The sequence below is a fragment of the Dromiciops gliroides genome, chromosome 6 (genome assembly GCF_019393635.1).
Source record: "Dromiciops gliroides isolate mDroGli1 chromosome 6, mDroGli1.pri, whole genome shotgun sequence".
Lineage (NCBI taxonomy): Eukaryota > Metazoa > Chordata > Mammalia > Microbiotheria > Microbiotheriidae > Dromiciops > Dromiciops gliroides.
The window spans coordinates 209263792-209284288 of NC_057866.1; the positions used below are offsets into that span (position 1 = coordinate 209263792).

At 41.8% G+C, this 20497-nt stretch overlaps 1 protein-coding gene across 5 annotated transcripts in view; it reads right to left on the bottom strand.

The window, feature by feature from the left end:
* Positions 1-1840: 1840 nt before the first annotated feature.
* ACSL1 (acyl-CoA synthetase long chain family member 1) overlaps positions 1841-20497 on the bottom strand; it is an 85854-nt gene continuing 67197 nt past the window's right edge. For all 5 annotated transcript variants that reach the window (XM_043969992.1, XM_043969993.1, XM_043969995.1 and 2 more), the window contains 10 exons: positions 20006-20140; positions 19090-19224; positions 17252-17347; positions 12692-12764; positions 10139-10227; positions 9318-9434; positions 5952-6095; positions 5090-5191; positions 4185-4256; positions 1841-3539 (listed from right to left, as the gene is read on the bottom strand). In XM_043969992.1, the coding sequence (XP_043825927.1) occupies positions 3399-3539; positions 4185-4256; positions 5090-5191; positions 5952-6095; positions 9318-9434; positions 10139-10227; positions 12692-12764; positions 17252-17347; positions 19090-19224; positions 20006-20140 (1104 nt within the window). In that variant the 3' untranslated portion in view covers positions 1841-3398. The remainder of the gene's footprint in view (positions 3540-4184; positions 4257-5089; positions 5192-5951; positions 6096-9317; positions 9435-10138; positions 10228-12691; positions 12765-17251; positions 17348-19089; positions 19225-20005; positions 20141-20497) is intronic.

Below are 20497 nucleotides of genomic sequence, written 5' to 3' on the forward strand. Positions count from 1 at the left end.
TTCAGACACGACTGAAATGACTGAACAACAATTCCTTTAACAGTGGACAGTGTCCTACATTCCATGGCAGAGGTTCTTTTCTGAGTTGGAGTTCTCTTTGGCTCAGATGAAACATATGGCTTTCTCTGAATAATGTTATAGAATGCGTAAAATAAAATACATAGAATTACCAAGCAAATGTATTGAAATACAAGTACTAAATTTTTTTTTTTTAAAGTTCACAGACCCGAAATTAAGAAGCCCTGTTCCATGAGGCAACATGGGGACCAAGAGTCATTCACACAAAATCACTGAAATGAATATAAATGGTGGCTAGCAGAAAAGGAAAACAAGATGACTTAGTATTTGAGGGACAGGAGGAAAAACAGAAACGGAAGCTGTGTACAGTCTGTAATCCTTCTCAGAGCTGGTTTCTGTCCCATTCAGAATTCTGACTAAAGAACCAAGGTTTCCTGGGAAGGTATTTCTTGACTCTATACTAACTGCCCAGGAGCACAGCAGTGGGAACATGACTGCTGGGATGTACCACATGTTCCTGCCCGGCTCTGCATGATTCATGAAGTTTAAAAAAAACCCAACTACCAACTTCATCCTAAGGAAGCTTGGTCCCCCATGGAACTATTAACAAGAGTGTCACTCACTGCCCTACAAAAAGTAAATGTTCAAAGAGGCCATAACTAAGAGCAAGAAGAGAAGGGGCTACAGGCAAGGAGCCAGGAGAGGACAGATAATTAAAAGTGTAAAAGTGAGGGGCAGGGGCAGCTAGGTGGCGCAGTGGATAGAGCACCGGCCCTGGAGTCAGGAGTACCTGAGTTCAAATCTGGCCTCAGACACTTAACACTTACTAGCTGTGTGACCTTGGGCAAGTCACTTAACCCCAATTGCCTCACTAAAAAAAAAAAAGAAAAGAAAAGAAAAGAAAAAGTGAGGGGCAGCTAGGTGGCGCAGTGGATAAAGCACTGGCCCCGGATTCAGAAGGACTCGAGTTCAAATCTGACCTCAGACACTTGACACTAGCTGTATGACCCTGGGCAAGTCACTTAACCCTCATTGCCTCGCTAAAAAACCCAAAAAAGGTTTTTAAAGGTTTATTTTTAAAAAGGGGCAGCTAGGTGGCGCAGTGGATAGAGCACCAGCCCTGGAGTCAGGAGGACCTGAGTTCAAATCTGGCCTCAGACACTTAACACTTACTAGCTGTGTGACTCTGGGTAAGTCACTTAACCCCAATTGCCTCACCCCACCAAAAAAGTGTAAAAGTGAAAAGTGACTAACAGAAGTAAAGGGAAGAAGAAAGTGAGTTGCTACTTTGATGATGGCCTCCAACAGCAAGAGACTCAGATAAACTGCAAGAAAATAAAAGGCAGGCTATGGCAATCAGTCCCAACAAGCACCATCTGAAGGAAGACAACTTTATAATAAAACATTTAGGGGGCAGCTAGGTGGTGCAGTGGATAAAGCACCGGCCCTGGATTCAGGAGGACCTGAGTTCAAATCTGGCCTCAGACACTTGACACTTACTAGCTGTGTGACCCTGGGCAAGTCACACAACCCTCATTGTCACACCAAAAAACAAACAAATAAAAACGCTGGACATTTTTCAGGATGACACATGCAAATTTTTTTAAACCAATGTTAGGTCTTCGCCAATGACATTTTGACTCCATGTCAAAGTCAGTTATTCTAGGTGTCATCATTCTGTTAACGATCAGTGAGGATGGGAAAAGTTAGAGTGGGCATACACCTCACTGAAGCAGAGGGGGCAAGCCTTCCCCGTCACGCTTCTTCAGAGCAACTGTGACATTTAACATAAAAAAAGAAAAAAAAAGACACTTCACTCACATGAAATGCAGAAATATTTATTTTGGTTTCCTTTGTTGTTTTTTGGAAATTCTGTTTTGGTTTATAAAACATAGAAATAGCCAACACTGAAAGCAAACATCCAAAACTCCAATGTGACAAATTACCGACTTAGATATTTGTGCCATTAAGAGCACACATTATGAAGTTAGGCTACCAAATAGTGTTATTACAATGACATCTCTTTAGTGCAAACCTTGTGCTTGAATATTCCATATAACCCCATGTATCCAAAAAACAGAATCACTTTAAATGACAACTTAATTCAGTCAAATATGGCCAAGACCTACAATAATTGAAATGCTGCCAATTTCCCCAATCAGACTAAAAGCCCCTTGAGTTATTCTTGGAAAAATGGATTTCCCCTCAGATTTATACGTCCCCCTATTAGTCTGTAATCCTTCTCAGAGCTGGTTTCTGTCCCATTCAGAACATTAACTAAAACATTTCTGTCAATTATTACCCTCCATTTCAACAAAAAAATATTCAAGTATACCCGCTCCCTTTATCCTTTGAAGTGATATGTTTGGTACAAGACAGTTTATTCTGGGAAACAAATAAAGCATTAATCACGGCATGATATTCTGATATGAAAACTACATTAAAAACCCGTTGGCCATTATACAGAAAGAGTGGCTAGTGCAGTGTAGAGATAAGGTGTACGGTTATCAGGTCATCACAGCTGAGCTTGGCTGATCCTGCTATTCACGGTGTACATATCCTTGAAATTCTTGTCTTCACCGTAGAGTCTAAGGCAGAGTCGTTAATAACCCACGGAAGGACTGGAGGGAGGGGTGGGAAGGAGAGAGATCTGGAACACACTCAATTGGTAGCCTTCTGCTTTGCATTATTTAGAGTCCACACTCGGTAGGACATTGATAGGTGACCCCAAGTCTGCTCAGTTGTATTTGTCCTGATTTACAGGGAACCTTAGGTTTAGAACAGTAAAGTTCGGACATTTCTTTCTTTTCTAAGTTGGGGTGACCCTGGGGGGTAGGGCATAAGGGAGAGAAAGTTTCACAACCCTTATCCAAAGAAGAGTGAGAAAAGGAGGCTTAAATCATATTTGGATGAATTATGGTATACCCTGCTCCTGTCTGTGTGTGTGTGTGTCATTTTTAAAAGTATTCTTTTCCTCCAGTGTACCACATACCCTTTGGAGCAGACAACTGCAGAAAACACATCAAACATCCGCCCCCTTAGAAACAGGGAAGCCCCAGTTCCTGGGTTAGGATCAGGAGAGAAGAGTCAACACCCACCTTTTGGGCTGAGCAAGTCCCAGATAACGTCTCAGGTATACAGTTGCCCATTACAATTTAAGGCTCACTTTGGAAATTGTGTATCACCACAAAATGGTCAGCAACACAAGGTGACGGTAAGGCAGTGCTCTGTTTCCTTCAGAATTCCTATGGCAAGAACCCCGTCCAAACAAGTCTCCTTCCCTATGTTTGCTGTAGTCAAAATTACCAATATGAAGGCCAACAGGAGTGGATCTTTCGGAGGTGTGCGGTTTTGTTTTTTCCAAGCTATCTGCCTCAAGATTAAATCTTAATGGTAGAATAGAGTTCATCGATCTGTGACCTGAAATATTTCCGGAGTTCTGGTCTCTTGGACTTCAGTGTTGGAGTCAGAAGGCCGTTCTCCACGCTAAATAATTCCGAGTGGAGACTAATACCTTTGACCTGGAGATAGGAACAAACAAGAGCAATGAGGAAGCGGCAAACACCACCTGCCCAATTCAGCGAGGACAGTGAATGAAGTGGCTGAACCAGCTAATGGGCTCACGGATCAAGGTAGATGGGTGGTAGTCCGTTCCTCTCCTTTCAGGGAGTGCTATGCCTCATTATCTTAGACCAGGGATTTTTTGCCTGAGGACCATGAATTTTTGTTTTTAATATTTTGATAACCACAGTTCAATAACAAGGTCTTAGGATGATTTAAAGCTATTCAATGATGGACTTATTAGGGAGTTTTAATTGCACCCTGGGAGACCTTGTACAACTGGTTTCCTTTCATAATCCTGTGTATTTTATTTTTGAACTTGAAAACATGACTCTGAGAAGGGGTACACACACACACACACACACACACACACACACACACACACACACACGGTTAAGAACTTGTCTTAGCTGGAGGGTAATAGCAAATCTTTTGGGAGGTTCCAAAAGATTCTGCAATGTTACAAGGTAATGAATTCACAGCCACTTTGATCAAGAAGACTTCATTAAGAAATTCAATCTTATGTAGTAACATTTGGAGCAAAACCTCCAAAGGCAAGAAATTGAATGGAGAGAGAGGTTCACAAACCTTTATTTAAGCCTCACCTGCTCAAAAGGTTTCAGACCGGCCTCTTTTCCAAGCCTCACAATGTCTTCTAGGATGGCTTTTTTAACATCCTGTCAAGGCAATAAAGACTGCATTAAAAATATTTTTATTGCTATCACTTATTTTTATAGCACTTAGATTTCCCCTTGTATCCCTAGCCAGCTCAGTGGCAAAGTTGATAGAGCCCTAGGCCTGGATTCAGGAGGACCTGAGTTTAAATCGGGCCTCGGACACTTGACACTAGCTGTGTGACCCTTAATCTCAATTTCCTTGTAAAATGGGGGTAATAATAGCACCTCACTTGAAGGGTTGTTGTGAGGATCAAATGACAAAATATTTGTAAAGTGCACAATGCCTGACATAATAGGTATTTAATAAAAGACTGTTTCCTTCTTTCTTTCTCTTCCCTCTCTCAGATAGCAATCCTTTAATAAAGAATTTTTTTTTTAAAGAGGAAGAGATAAATAATTCAGCAAAACCAATTGGAACATCAAAAAAAAAATCTGATGTGGTATGTAATGTTCCACATACGAAGAGCCCCACCTCAGCAAAGGAGTATCAAATTTGCATTTTTAAAACAAGTATATTTAAAACAAAATGGGGGAGGCCACTGGCAGCTAGGTGGCTTGGAGAAGATAGAGCATTAGCCCTGGAGTCAGGGAGTTGAGTTCAAATTTAGCTTCACACACTTACTAGCTGTGTGACCCCGGGGCAAATTACTTAACCTCTGTTTGCCTCAGTCTCCTCAACTTTAAATTGGTCATAACAATAGTGCCTATTTTCCATGGTTATTGGAAGGACCAAAGGAGAAAATATCTGTAAAGTGCTGAGTCCAGTGCCTGGCATATAGGAATGCTCTGCGTGTTAGCTAGTATTAATATTACTGTTGTTATCAGATGCTTACCTTGTTTCTGCACAAGTCTGCATAGGATCCACTGAAGCCCTTATTTTTGGCCCAGGGTGTCAGCGTCTCCACATCTGGTACCACTATAGCTATGAGGAATGCCTTTAACACACACACATAACACAGGTCGTTTAATACCATGCCCTGTCCAGGTGTCCCTAGGTATCCGTGATGGTATGGGGCAGTCATGACCCACACATGCTAACAGAACGATACTCGAATCTGAAGGAAATCCCCATTTTTTACTTTTGTGCAATGAGATCTTTTCGGGAAAAGCCCTGATGTTTATCATGTGTGTTAACGGTGAATATGGGGCAGCTAGGTGGTGCAGTGGATAAAGCACCAGCCTTGGATTCAGGAGAACCAGAGTTCAAATCTGACATTAGACACTTTACACTGTGGGACCCTGGGCAAGTCACTTAACACCCATTGCCCCACAAAAAACAAACAAACAAACAAACAAACAAACAACAACAACAAAACCCAACAGTGAATAGAGGTTCAAAGCCCCAGTGGGTAAGTTCACAGAAGGACAATGTTCTGACCTTTCCTAGTTCTCACAAAAGGCTCTGACCTGGTTAACCACCCTCTCAATCCCTCCGCTTAATGAAGGCTTTAGTGTAAAGTGAACAGAGAATCAACTTTCTGGAGGCCTTGCCACACCTGCCCATTAATCACGTGGGAAGCAGGCTGCCAAAGGTCAGCACCTTGCATTTTTAGATTCCTGGGCTTAGTATATAATCCAAGTCATCCCTCAGATGACTGTGATGGAAGTACAGAAGAGCTTTAGTAGCTATTTTTCTTCTCCCACTTCATAGCTGGAGGCATTAAAAACACAAACACAGGGACCAAGAGAACACACCTGTAAGCTTTCCCCATGCACAAAGACCTGAGCAACAGGCTCACTTCGCTGGTAAATGTTTTCAATTTTTTCAGGCGCTATGTATTCCCCTTGTGCCAGTTTGAATATATGCTTTTTCCTGTCGATGATCTTCAAGGTACCATTCTGGATAGGGGAGAAGAAACAAGAGAGTATTTACCCACAGAGAAACAGCTCTGACACGGAATCCGCCAGCCCCTTGTCATAATGTAGCTTCAACTAAAACAGCAATATCACTATCCTTTAGAGTATTCCTGGTGGAAGAGAAACAAGTATTCTCCCCTCAAGTGACAAACAACACAGGCTTCAGGATCAGCTATCAAGAGGTCTGAGTACTCTGGGCATAAAGGAGCTTCCTGACCTCAACCACAAGAAGAGGACCAACAAGGAGACCTCCTCTTTTTACATCTCCCAATGCTACTCTCTCTTAAATCCCCAAACACACCATTTAGAGAATTAGAGAGAACGTCACACAATCTTACAACAGGAAGAAACTCTGAGGATCACAGATCTAGAACTGGAAAGGACTTCAGAAGCAATCTAGAACAATCCCTTCATTTACAGATGAGGAAACTCATCTGTGCATCGCTAGCCAGAATCAAACAGCATTTAAACCCATACCTTCCCGACTCCAGGACCAGCCTTCCATATACTATACCAGAGGTGCCAAACTCAAACAGAAACCCCTACACCATATATAAGGATCTCTGTGGGCTACACACTGACTTAGAAAACCTCAAACTGACATTATCTGCATTTTATTGTATTTTTGTTTATTTTATTAAATATTTCCCAATTATACTTTAATATATGGTTCAGGCCACATGTGGCCTATGGGCCGACATCTCAGTCTAGGTGCTTGCTTCTCTCCCCTCCCACCTCCCAATTTCATTGTAAAGATGAGGAAAATGAGACCTAGAGATGTTGACTTGTCCATGGTTAAACAGCTATATTTGGGGGTAGAGCCAGGACTAGAACCCACAATTTAATCCATTTTATATCTGGCTCAGAGTACTCCACAAATTCCTTTTAATTACTTTTCTGGAGAGTCATTATTATTGTCTAAGGATAAAGTAAGTTCTGTTTCAAAGCCTGTCACTTTCAAAATTGACCTGTTTGTCTGCTTTTTTCTGGACTTCTGGGTTTTTTCTCTGTATTCTTCTTCTTCTTCTTTTTCTTTTGACTTACCCAGGGTCACACAGTAAGTGTGGGCTTTATCCATTGCGCCATCTAGCTGCCCCTATTTCCTCAGTAGTCTTTTTTTTTTTTTTTTTGGCAGGGCAATGAGGAGTGACTTGCCCAGGGTCACACAGCTAGTGTTAAGTATCTGAGGCCACATTTGAACTCAGGTCCTTCTGAATCCAGGGCCGGTGTTTTATCCACTGTGCCACCTAGCTTCCCCACCCTCTGTATTCTTTTTTTTTTTTTTTTTTTTTTTGCTGGGCAACGAGGGTTAAGTGACTTGCCCAGGGTCACACAGCTAGTAAGTGTCAGTATCTAAGGCCAAATTTGAACTCAGGTCCTCCTGAATTCAGGGCTGGTATTTTATCCACTGTGCCACCTAGCTGCCCTGTATTCTTAAAAGATGTTTCAATGACCCTTTTTTCTTTCCTTTTCTTTTTCTAGGTTATCTTTACTTTCCCCTCCCCTCTCAAACTCCCATTGGAATAAAAAAAAGAACCATTAACAAATCCTTTTAACAAATTTGAATAGTCAAGCAAAATAAATTAACCATGTCCAAAAATGTACTTTTCATTCTGCATCTTGAATCTGTCACTTCTCTGTCAATAGATGGGTAGCTTCACCACCATCTGTCTTCTAGAATATAGTTTATACCCAATACTTCTTAGATAGTCAGGAAAGAGCCAAATAGCCTGCTTTGTGAAGCACCTTTGCTACCCTTAAAGGGATGAATAACCTCCTATTTCTTGCAGCCCACATCTCCAGCCATTTGGAGAAAATATTCCTTCCCCTAGGTCCCTTTACCTTATGACAATCCTAGGTGTCAATAAGAATGATCACAGGATTACAGTTAGAGCTAGGCAACAAGCATTCTATAAAAATACATTTTACCTCTGTTGATAACAAACATGTGAGAAGCTATGTGGTATAGTAAGAGATAGGCCTCCGAGTCAGAAAGAACTGGGTTCAAGTCTTGCTTTTGACACATCTAAGCTCAGTGCCCCCAGGAACCCCTCTAAGACTTTAAGATGCAGAACAGTTAGTGATCAGCATTGATGGGGAGAGTTTATTGAATTATTTGCCCAAACACTCACCCCAAAGAAATATTAAGATCACACACACATAGAGCCACAAATTATTTCCCAATAGAAAAAATGGTCAAAAGATATAAACAGTTTTCAATAGAATTGCAAACTATCAACAACTATCAAAAAATGAGTCCCAAATCACCAATAAGAGGAATGCAAATTCAAACAACCCTTTAGTTTTACCTCCAACTTAATTAGCACACCAACAAAGACATAAAAAAGCAGAAATAATCACTGCTGGATGGACTGTGAGAAAACAGGTGTGTTGATGAAACATAGCTGGAATTGTGGATTGGTCCAATTTATGAAAGAAAAAAGTGACTTAAGCGTTAATGCTCTTCAGCCCAGTAACCTCACTACTGCTTGTCTCAGTTTCCTCATTTGTAAAACGGGTGAAAATACCACTTACCTCTCACAGTTTTCGTGAAGATCAAGTGGGATCATATTTGTAACAGTGCTTAGCACAGTGCCTGGCACATATAAGTGCTAGTTAAAATCATCAGCATCATAATTATTTTTATTACTGCTGAGCATATGTAAAGCCCCAGGAGGTAGACTGGAAGGCACAAGATATACCAAACTATGCATCCCAGCACTTTCTGTAGCAACAAATATCAGGGGACAAACTGGATGCCCATTAGTTAGGAAATGGCTGAACATTCTGTGGCATAATGGAATAATACTGTACTGTAAGAAATGACAACTATGAAGAATTCAGAGAAACACGAGGAGACTTAGGTCAAGTGTGCTAAGCAAAATGAGAACCAGAAAATGACTAGAAAAAGGAAGCCCTAAAAGCAAGTCAGGTAATTGTGATAATTAATCTTAGTCCTGGAGAAGAGATGATGAAACATGTGAGGAGGGGAGACGAATGGGGCAGAACGTTGCACATGTTATCGGATACATTGGCTGTTTTGGTTTAACTGTTTTTCTTTGTTAGAAGGGAAGGTTTGATGGGGACGGGAAGGAGTGAGAAATGTGAGGAGAATGAAGATTACGAAGCTGTTTCTGCACTGCCCCACTCCCTCCACCTCGTTGTAGAGTAAAATATTAGGGAAAGGAAGAGAGATGTACTTACTGGCAACCATTTCCCAACATCTCCAGTGTGCAGCCAGCCATCTTTATCCAGTGCTTCTGCTGTTTTTGCTGGGTCCTTCAAATAGCCCCTAAATACATTTGGCCCTTTCACACATATCTGAGAAAAAGGGGATTGTTAAACCATTAATGCCAAAGCAGAGATTCAAGTTCAGCTCATGAGATTTATTAAGACTTTTCTGAAAAGGAAAACAAAATTGTTCTTCTCCTGGTAACTGGGAGTTTTTAACTCGGTTCTGTGCTCCCAAGCCAGAGAAATACTTTCCAAGGAGTTCGGACCAACCTAGGCTCTTGGGTCGACCTCCAACATCCCATCTTCCCTGCTTCTAGCCCTGACTTTAAGTGGTGATAGATAGGCTATTGGGTGGTCTGGTCACAGTGCTTAGGGCCAAGGGTAGTTCATCCCTGTCTCATTCCTGGCCCCAAATTCCCAAGAAAGTACTTTCAGGTCATTAGGATCTCATTATTTAATCTGGAAGAAATTCATTAATTGGTACCTAAGGCAATTAGGACTCCAAGAACAATTGCTGCTGAAGGTCTCTGGGCTCTACATACTCCTGGGTCTAGCTCCTTTCCTGCTGTCTCGGGGGAAGAATAGAGTCACTGCCGCCTAGCTTTCATCCTTCATGCCTATAGTGTCTACCTCCTACTAATTTAAGAGCAAAGACATCTCAAATAATACGAAGTGTTTCATTCCAGAATCATCAATCAGGCTAAACCTCAGTGCTCCGCCATGCAGCTGTCTTCTCTTCAGTCAGGGGAGATGGGTGACAGGAGGGGATGAAACCTCAAAAATGTACTCACCTCACCTTCTCCTTTGGAAGCCATGTAATTCATTTCTTCTACATCAACAAGCTTTATAAGACAGCAAGGCATGGGAGCGCCAACGTGGCCTATGCATCAAGTGAAATATAATGATCACTTATCTGGGACTGGTCATCTTCACCCTGGCCCCTGGCTCAAGCATTTTGTATTCCACAACATACATCCAGAACATTTAATGTTGTGGTTCAGTTGTTCCAGTCATGGTTGACTTTCCATGACCCTATTTGGGGTTTTCTTGTCAAAATACTGGAGTGCTTTGCCATTTCCTTCTCCAGCTCATTGGACAGATGAGGAAACTGAGGCAAACAGGATCAAGTGACTGGCCTAGTACTTACATAAGTAAGTATCTGAGGTCAGATTTGAACTCAGGAAGATGAGTCTTCCTGACTCCAGGCCTGACTATCCACTGTACTGCCTAGATATCCCAAACACTTATTATGGGTTCACTATGGCAGTAAAGCTAGGCGGGGTGTGGCATTTGATCAGAGGCTCTTAATCTTTTTTTTTTTTTTTTTTTTTTGCAGGGCAATGTGGGTTAAGTGACTTGACCAGGGACACACAGCTAGTAAGTGTCACGTGTCTGAGGCCGGATTTGAACTCAGGTCCTCCTGAATCCAGGGCTGGTGCTTTATCCACTGTGCCACCTAGCTGCCCCCAGCTCTTAATCTTTTTTTGGGTCACAGACCCCTTTGGGAGTCCAGTGAACTATATGGACCCCTTCTCTGAGTAAAGGTTTTAAGTGCATAAAGTAAAACACGCAAAATTATAAAAGAGATTAATTATACTGAAATAGTTTATATCTATTTATATATAAAGTAATATTCATTCATTCATTCATTCATAAATTCAGTTCATGGACCCCAGGGTCTGAAGCCCTTGTTTTCAAATGCTGCTGTATGTTGTAGATAACCACAGGCAAGCTGCTTAACATCAGTTTTTCCAGATAATTCTCTAAGGCTATAATTTGTTGCTGATCCGTATCAGTAGAAAGAGCTCCTTTATACAATTAGGTCAAAAGTCTGGGCTAAACAAAGAAAAAGTATAATTCATTATGCTAAGCACTGAGGGACAGAGACACTTTTTTTTTTTTTTTTTGCGGGGCAATGGGGGTTAAGTGACTTGCCCAGGGTCACACAGCTAGTAAGTGTTAAGTGTCTGAGGCTGGATTTGAACTCAGGTACTCCTGAATCCAGGGCCAGTGCTTTAACCACTGCGCCATCTAGCTGCCCCCAGGACAGAGACATTTTTAAAAGACAAAGTCCCTGCTCTTGAGAAGCCTATAACCTAGGAGATCATACACAGACATACTCAGACATCGTATGTGTGTAAATGTATCTATACATATCTATGCACATATGTATGTATAGATATAGATATGTATATGTGTATTCTGTTGTAATATAATTGAAATTATGCTGACCTCAAAGTCAGGAAGACCAGGTACTTACTACCTGTGTGACCTTGGGCAAGTCACTTAACTTCTGGCCTCAGCTCCTCATTTGGAAAACATGGAGGTTGGAACCCATATCCGCACTAAACTAGACATGCTCTTTCAGCTTGAAATATCTATTTGCTACCTCTCCCCCTATGCAGAAAATAGTTTTGGGTCTAGAATTGGAGGACTCAGAAGCCCCTTTGTGAAGCTTCCTGGGCTGGATGTTCAGAATGCTTTGCTGAGGGCCAATAACTTGACCAAACCCAACCTTGACAAAAAAACCCAACTAGACACCAGGTTAACAAATCCTAAGTTTGTGTTTTATAACTTTAGAGTGCCTATTAGATCATTTGCCTAGTTTTTAGAGAAGTAATCTTTGTGGATCAATAAGACAATGACTATTTTGTGTTCAACAATACTCAACGCATTTATTCCATGTTCCTCATACACATATATGTATCTGCATATACATTATAGGTACACACACGATATGTGCTGATAATCGAGGCATGTAACAGTACATGCATGCTACATGCATGTACACACATGTGCATGCAAACATAACTATATCTGCACATAAGATAAGTGGCCTGCTGTGATTGAGTGTTGAACTATAGAGTCAGGAAGACCCCAAAGTTGATTCAGGCCTTTTTTCAGACACTGGATTAGCTGGGCAAATTAGTGATTAGCAGAGCAAATTAACTTTCCAGCCTTAGGCAACTCAGTGGGACTTTCATCTACTAAATCCAAGAGGCCTAGTGATGTGGTCGACCAGATTTTCACCCTACCTGCCAACCCCTCAAAGCTCCTTGAATTTCCTCTGCATGTATGACTCAGTGAGCTCTACAGTGAGGGAAAGACAAGGACGGCAGACAATCCATCCCTTTCTTCAAGGCACAAGCATAGGGAAAAGATAAGGCATATGAGGCTAGACTGGCTCAGATCACTTCAGGTGACACAGAAACCACTTTACAGGTCAGGTGGCTACAAACCGTTTGGTCTGAAGACTCAATAAAAACAGAAGTGAGGGTGGCTCCAGTTAACTCTTTGATCAACTAAATGAATATCACACCGAGGTGTGAGAAGTACAACCATACCAGCTGTCCAGTCTCCCGGTACCGTCAAAGAACATCCTGCCGTGCATTCTGTCTGTCCATAGCCTTCATAGAACTACAATATGAAAAACAACCACAAGTTATTTGTTGGCGGCCAAAGTTTTACATCATTATTTAAAGTGGCCACATTCAACCAAGCCCTGAGTTCCTGCGGACATGCCTTGGTATCTGAGCTTAATTTCCATCTGACCACTGTGAGGAAATAAGGAATATATATTAACACGTGTGTATGTGTACATAGACACCCATCTGTATATTACTACATAATGTACATTGTGCACTTATATACATAGACATCTATATCCTGATTCTCTAAGAAAGTTGCTGTAACAGCTGCTTCTCGGTGCAGGCACAGGGAGCATTCTCAGCTGGAGAATTTCTTACGCCAGTAATGACAAGTCAAAGATTCGATTCAGATCGGGGTAAATGTGGCGTCTATACACCAGGCCACCCAAGAATGTAGTGACCTCACTAACCCTGAGCTGTCAGAGGCACCCACAGCTCTGTTTGACATTGAGTCTCCTCAGTCTCCCAACAAGGGCTTTTTTCTTCTTCTCTAACAGCACCTCAATTAAAGACTTTAGCACAAGCCGCTTTATGACCCAAGAGCGGAAGGAAACACGGGCAGACCTGCCAGCCCCAGTGGTCAGGTGGGTCAGGGTGCGCCACGAGCCTTTCTCAGGACTCAGAGGCTGCCATGGACTGCCTAGGACAAAGGGTTGGGAGAAACGTCCAAGTCAAACACGTTTTCCCAGGTTCTCTGGGAATTCATGGATTTTAAAAAAACGTGCTTGAAGACATTCTCCAAGAGAGGGGCTGTATGTAGCCAATGGCACAGGCATTGGCAGGAAGGCAGTGCCTTTCCCATGTGACAGGAAACAAGTGGTGTGCCGGCCAGCCAGAGTCATGAACCAGGGGGCTCTCTGGAGAATGGCTGCTTCCCCACAGCCGGCTCCCATGGCTGTGGCAGAGGCCCTCAAGCAGCCAGCCTGTACAGGTGTCTATGTCTGCCCATCTAGTCAAACCTGCCAACAATTCATTAAGCCAGGGCTCCTTCAACTGGGCTTCATAACCTTTAAAAATGTACATTTTGATAACTATAATTCAATCTAATTGGTTTCCTCTCTGATCCTATGTACTTTCTTTTAGACCTTTAAAACCATGATTCTGCAAAGGGATCCGCAGGCCCGGCTACCGCCTGAGGGCCGGGGACACAAAACCTCTTATGGAGCTCTGCATCACAGCATCACAGAATAACCTCGGGGCCTTGCTGTGTTTGCTCCAATCAGGAGCAAAAAGAGTTTAGAAATATCACCCATAAAGTAGGGGGCATACTGGCCTCTGAAATACTATACAAAGCACACATTTAAAAATAACAGAAACAAAGTGCTACAAAGCTGGCATTTCCTTTGGCATTGTGATGAAGCCTTGAGAGCTCATCTCAGAATAATGGTTTTTAATACATAATATCAAGAGGATTTTGCGGAAAACAATTATATTGAAATAGTCGTAAAAATGTTTATCATTAAAAAATGTTTCTTAAAAGTTAATAGACCCTAGGTTAATAATCCCTGCTTTAAATATTCATCCATTTCATTTAGATTGTCAAATTTATTAGCATATAGCTGGGCATAATAGCTCCTAATTATTGCTTTAATTTTCTCTTCATTGGTGGTGAGTTCACCCTTTTCATTTTTTATACTGGTAATTTGGTTTTCTTCTTTCTTTTTTTTTTTAAATCAAATTAACCACAGGTTTATCTATTTTATTTTTTTTCACAGAACCAGCTCTTAGTTTTATTTATTAATTTTGTAGTTTTCTTACTTTCAATTTTATTAATCTCTCCTTTAATTTTCAGAATTTCCAATTTTGTATTTAATTGGGGATTTTTAATTTGGTCTTTTTTTAGCTTTTTTAGTTGCATGCCCATTTCAATAATCCCTGCTTTAAATTGAAAATTCTCATTTTGTGTTATTTGTGTGTGTGTGTATTATTTTTTGTAAAATTGTATTAAAGAAACAAGAATTTTTTAAAAAGAATATATACTATATGATATAAGGTTGCATGTTTTCCCCAGCTAATCAGCTATATTGGATTCTACATTTGTTTGTTTAAAGGATAACTTGAGTTCTAAAATATATTATAATGCTGACTTTTACTAAGTTGGTCTGTTGCCTCAGGTTTGTTTTGTATGCCCATCAGAATAAATAGTAAAATAGTGTTAACATGTTTAATGAAGCAGCAGTCACAAGGAAATAACATTTAAACAATTTGCTATTTCATTGTCTAAAATTTGATTTAGGCACTTACGGTTGATCATTATTGAAATAAAGCTTGTATTTTATGTATCTTGATGAAAACAAGTGCAACCAACATCTAACACCATTTAGAGAACTGAGTTGATGCTTTTTTTTTAAAGAACAATATGGCAATTCTAAGAAAAGTAATGGAAATGAAAATAGCCTCTAGTCAACTTTCTCACTACTGGGACCATATTCTGAGGATAAGAGGAAAAAGGAGCTTGATGTACAAAAACATTCATCATGTCTTAACCTGTATTTTATACACTGGACACTGGACACTGCTTGGTTCAGCAACTGGAGAAGGGCTGGCTAAAATGAGGCCCATCCATATGCACGTACCGTGTTTGTCACATGGTAAAGGAACACCCACCTCAGTGAACCTGGGGGTTTTAAAGTGCTTTAATCTCCCTGGGCCTCAGTTTACTCATTAGTAAAATGAAGAGACTCAACTAGATGGCCCCTCAAGTCCCTTTTTCTGATTATATAGCTCCACCCCATCTCTCCAAATATTCTATATTTGGGATATGATATTGAAAACAACAAATTACTATAAACCCAAACTATTTATGATTCTGTTTAATTTTGTTTAATTTTTAAAACTTTTATTCTAAACTTAATAGTAATCTCAACAAAAAAAGAGTTGAGTAAAACATTTTCATGTTCTTTCTTTCTTTCTTTTTTTTTAAAAGCATCGATATTTGCAATATATTCCATTGAGAAGGAAAGCTTCTTTTAAGAAGTGTAATTAATACCCACAGTCTTGAACTATTTATCCTAAGTGGTTTTGCTTACTGTGGCAAGATAGATTCCATAGCTCAAGAGTCTGTATGAAATAGGGCCATTTCTTGAGGATGAATTCTGTTTGGGTCACCTCATAGAATACTGACACTCCATGACAAGATATAACATTCAAGTATGCATCCATCTTCCCTCCCCCCATCCATCCATCTGTAGACATATATAGATGCAGCCCACATGTACACACACACACACACACATATATACATACATACACACATACACACACACATAGCTGATCATGATAGTTCAGAGTACAGATCACTCTGGGGTCAAAGGACCTAGCTTCAAATCTCAGTTTCGATGCAACCACCACTACCCCTCCCTAGCTCTTGAGCAGTGTGCCTATTGGCCTCAGAGTCCATGTCCACCTAAGTGGGAGGGAGACTCTTCCGTGCTGTAACAGAGGGTCCTATAACAGGGCCCTTCAGGGAAAAGAGAAGATGTAGACTTCAAAGACAGAGATGCTTTCCAGGATGTTTAGGTTACATAAAAATCTAGGGTTTCTTGGTCAAGAAATGAGAGAGTCAGGTCTGTCTGTGAGAAATGGGGTTGGTGCCTCATAATCTTCCCATGAATCTCCCATGGAGGTGAGCACTAGGAAATTCTCTCATGATCACCTTCAGAGACTCTTCAGTCCAAGCCTTGTAGGCTCTGAAAAGGTGGGCCAGGTATTTACTGCAGACAGCATTAGGGGGCAATCAGATGGTGCAGCACAAGGAGGGCTAGCCTTGGAGTCAGGGAGTCTTGAGTTGAAATCCCACCTCAGTCATTTACTTGCTGCAAGACCCTGGGCAAGTCACTTGACCTCTTTAATGCCTCAATTTTCTCATCTCTAAAATGTGTTACACCTACTTCACAGGGTTGTTGTGAGGATTAAATGAGATAATTCATAAAAAAATATTCTGTAAACCTTAAAGTACTATATGTGCTAGCTATTATTATCAATATTCTTAATTATTATGAAAGGCAAGGACAATTCCCTTACTTCAACGTACAACAATCCCAGCCACTGAACAAACAACAAAGACTTTCAATGGTCAGTAAGCCAGATGTGAATGTCCCATTCATAAGTGGCGTACCAAGGACAGGAGGACACAGAAATGGGATTCTGCTGGGAAGAGCACACAGGCACTTTCTGTTCTGTGGTTCAAGACAACACTAAGCCCGACGATGCCTAAAGCATGTGTGCTGCTAAGCAAGGCAGATAAGAACAGCACAGGCCATTCCCCACCATCGGACCCCAAGGAATAATGACACGCATCACCCTTCCCCACATTGGCTATAACTGTGTTCTTTCTTCATCCAGTCACAAAACTGTCGGATGACACATTGCCCCTTGTCCCAAGCAAGGAACCAAACTTACACACATGCACAAGATATGGGCTTCCCCAAGATCATCCTCCACCTGATAAATCCCCAAACAACCCTGACAACTCACCTGACATCCGACGGCCGACCTCAGAAAAGTCAGAACAGTGGCTGACACAGGAGCTGCTCCAGTGACCATCAACCTTACTTTCCCTCCAAGACTTGCCTGAAAGGGAGAGAGGGAAAAAAGAGAGAGGTTGCTGGGTTAAGTCTCCGAGCACTTAAGCTGCCTGGAGTTTACATGCCGAGCCTCGTTAGGAATGTTTCTAATGCTCCCAAACCTCTTCTAAACCAGTGGCCCAGCTCCAGTCTGTTCTCTGAAGGTCATGTTCACCTGTGCCTGGGCTACTGTGCCCTCACAGGAGTCAGACAGTCTAGAAAGCCACAGGGAGGCTCCTCAGAGTCACAGGCCAGCATAGAGCAAATGCTGGGCCAGGAGTCGGGGTTCAGATACTGCTGCCTCTCCTACCTCGCCAGCTCCGTGAGGCTGACACCTCCTGCCCTGGTCTCCCCTTCCTGTCAGCAGCCTGACCACACCTTCTTAATCTTCTTTGCTGCATTATCATCATCCCTATCCAACTGGCCAGGCAGCTGTGGCCCCTGGACTCTGCCTTGGGGCCCCCTTTTTCCTCTTTCTGGACTTCTGGCCATTTCTTTAGCTCCCATGGGCTCAATAATCATCCCTCTGCAGAGGAAGCCCAGTTCCCTATATCCAGCCCTAACCTCTCTCCCACACTTCAGTTCATATATTCTTTTTTTTTTTTTTTTAGTTTTTTTAGGCAATTGGGGTTAAGTGACTTGCCCAGGGTCACACAGCTAGTAAGTGTTAAGTGTCTGAGGCCGAATTTGAACTCAGGTCCTCCTGACTCCAGGGCCGGTTCTTTATCCACTGCACCACCTAGCTGCCCCCCAGGTCATATATTCTTTAAATTAAAAATTTTTTTATTTGGTGAGGCAATTGGGGTTAAGTGACTTGCCCAGGGTCACACAGCTAGTAAGTGTTAAGTGTCTGAGGCCGGATTTGAACTCAGGTCTTCCTGACTCCAGGGCCGGTTCTCTATCCACTGCGCCACCTAGCTGCCCCCCCCCCCCAGTTCATATATTCTTAACTCTTTACATGCTGGAGATAGAACCTCAAAGGCAGGGACTGTTTCTCACTTCATCTCTGTATCTTCTCTGCCTAGCATAGTGTCAAGCGCATCATAGACATTAAAGAATTACTTGTTGGGTTGAATCTTAATCTCATCTGTAAAAGGAGTATATTATAGGATGTCCCAAAAGGCTTAGTGGAGCTTCAAGCTTTAAGATTTTGGGGACACCCTCTAAAACCTGTGGGGCAGCTAGGTGGTGCAGTGGATAGAGGATCAGCCCTGGAATCAGTAGGACCTGAGTTCTAATCTGACCTCAGACATTGGGCAAGTCTGTTTGCCCTGTTTGCCTCAGTTTCTTCTTCTGTCAAATGAGCTGGTGAAAGAAATGGCAAACTACTCCAGTATCTTTGCCAAGAAAATACCATTACTACTATTGCTACTACTACTAGTAGTACTGCTACTATAGAAAGAGCAGTAGAATCCAAGCACTTGGGTGTAAGGTGCACCTCTGATGCTTTCTACCTATATGATCCTGGGAGAGGGACTCCTTTCCCTGGGCCTCAGGAAAATGAGGAGGCTGGACTATGTGGCCTCTGAGGCTCCGTCTAGCTTGACTGAATTTCAAGATTTATATATCCTAGGAACAAAACAGACACACACACACACATTCTCATTCTCTCCCTCTCTCCTCTCTCTCCCTCCCTCCCCCCCCCTCTGTCTCACATATCCTCTCTATCCTCTTCAAAAGCCCCTTGAGAAAGCTGGCCCCTGGCTAGTTTAAGCCAGTAAGAGAAATTGTTACCTGTCCCATTATTACCTGAATTTTGTGGAAGATCAGTTTATCCCACAGGCTGTTGTTTCTGATTATGCCACTTCGGAGTTCTGCCTCTTTCCTCTTGGAAGCAAAGTCCAGGAGCCACCGCTTCACTGTGGTGTTGGCCTGTCCAAAAATCTAACAAGCCCAGGAGCAATAATTAGGTTGCTCCAGAGAATGGCTCAAAGTCTTGCCCTCCTGTCCAAGAGGGTTTGTACAGCATTTTAATTTGAAGTTGACTTTTACAACGAACACGCAGAGTCAGTAATTTCCCCCCTGCTATTAAAGCTACTGCAGAGGGGCAGTTAGGTGGCCCAGCAGATAAAGCACCAACTCTGGATTCAGGAGGACCTGAGTTCAAATCTGGCCTCAGGCACTTGACACTAGCTGTGTGACCCTGGGCAAGTCACTTAACCCTCATCACCCCGCAAACAAACAAACAAATAAATGTTTAAAAAAAGCTACTGCAGGTACAGTTCATGTCACATTCTCTTCTTCTCTCCTCCTCTGGCTGTACTTCTGACTTTCCCAGCTTTAGCAGAAAGCACTCAATGGAGACCCTTCTCCCCCTTCCCTTCCCTGGTAGCTCCCTTTTGTGCACTGTCTTCCCCATTAGAATGTAAGCTCCTTGAAGGCAGGGAATGTCTTTCTTTTTATTATTATATTTTTGTTGTTTATTATATTACATTATTGTTTATTCATAGTTTTATTTATATTTCTATTCTTTATTTTTGTTATTATATTATTATATCTATTCCCAGTGATTAGCACAGGGTCTGGCACACAGTAAGTGTTTAATAAATGCTCTTTGCTTTTCCACACTCATTTTTTAGGACACTTCAATACTATTCCATGCAAAAATCTCCTCTCTGGAGCTAGAGTCTCCCCATTCTGATCCCCTGAATAGGCCTGCACTTACTCTGTCAAACATTCGGTTTAGCAGTCTTGGAACCACAGGGAAGATGGTAGGTTGTAACATCTTGAGGTCATCCATAAGTAACCGGATATCTCCTTGGAAAAATCCTATTTTAGCTCCATGACAGAGCATGACACACTAGAAATCGGAATAGGAGAGTGTAAATTCATGAACTGAGCCCCTCCTTTCTGGTGCAGAAGCACAGGAGGCGACTTTCTGTTGAGATCACCTCCATCTGGGTTTTGGCTGCCAAATACCTTTAAATTCTCCAACTCAGACACATCCCATCGAGCATTTGTTGGTATCCCATAAAAACATAAAATTAGGTGAAACAATGTTTTAGGAAACAGTGACAGAGAATTTATTGTATATGGAAAATTGGCTGGAGGGCATCATAGTGGAGTTTGATAGATATTGAAAGGGTTTTTTATGAGCTATATCTATACACTGAAGGAACACTTGCTTTAGAGTTTGAGGGCCTTGATAATCTCTCTG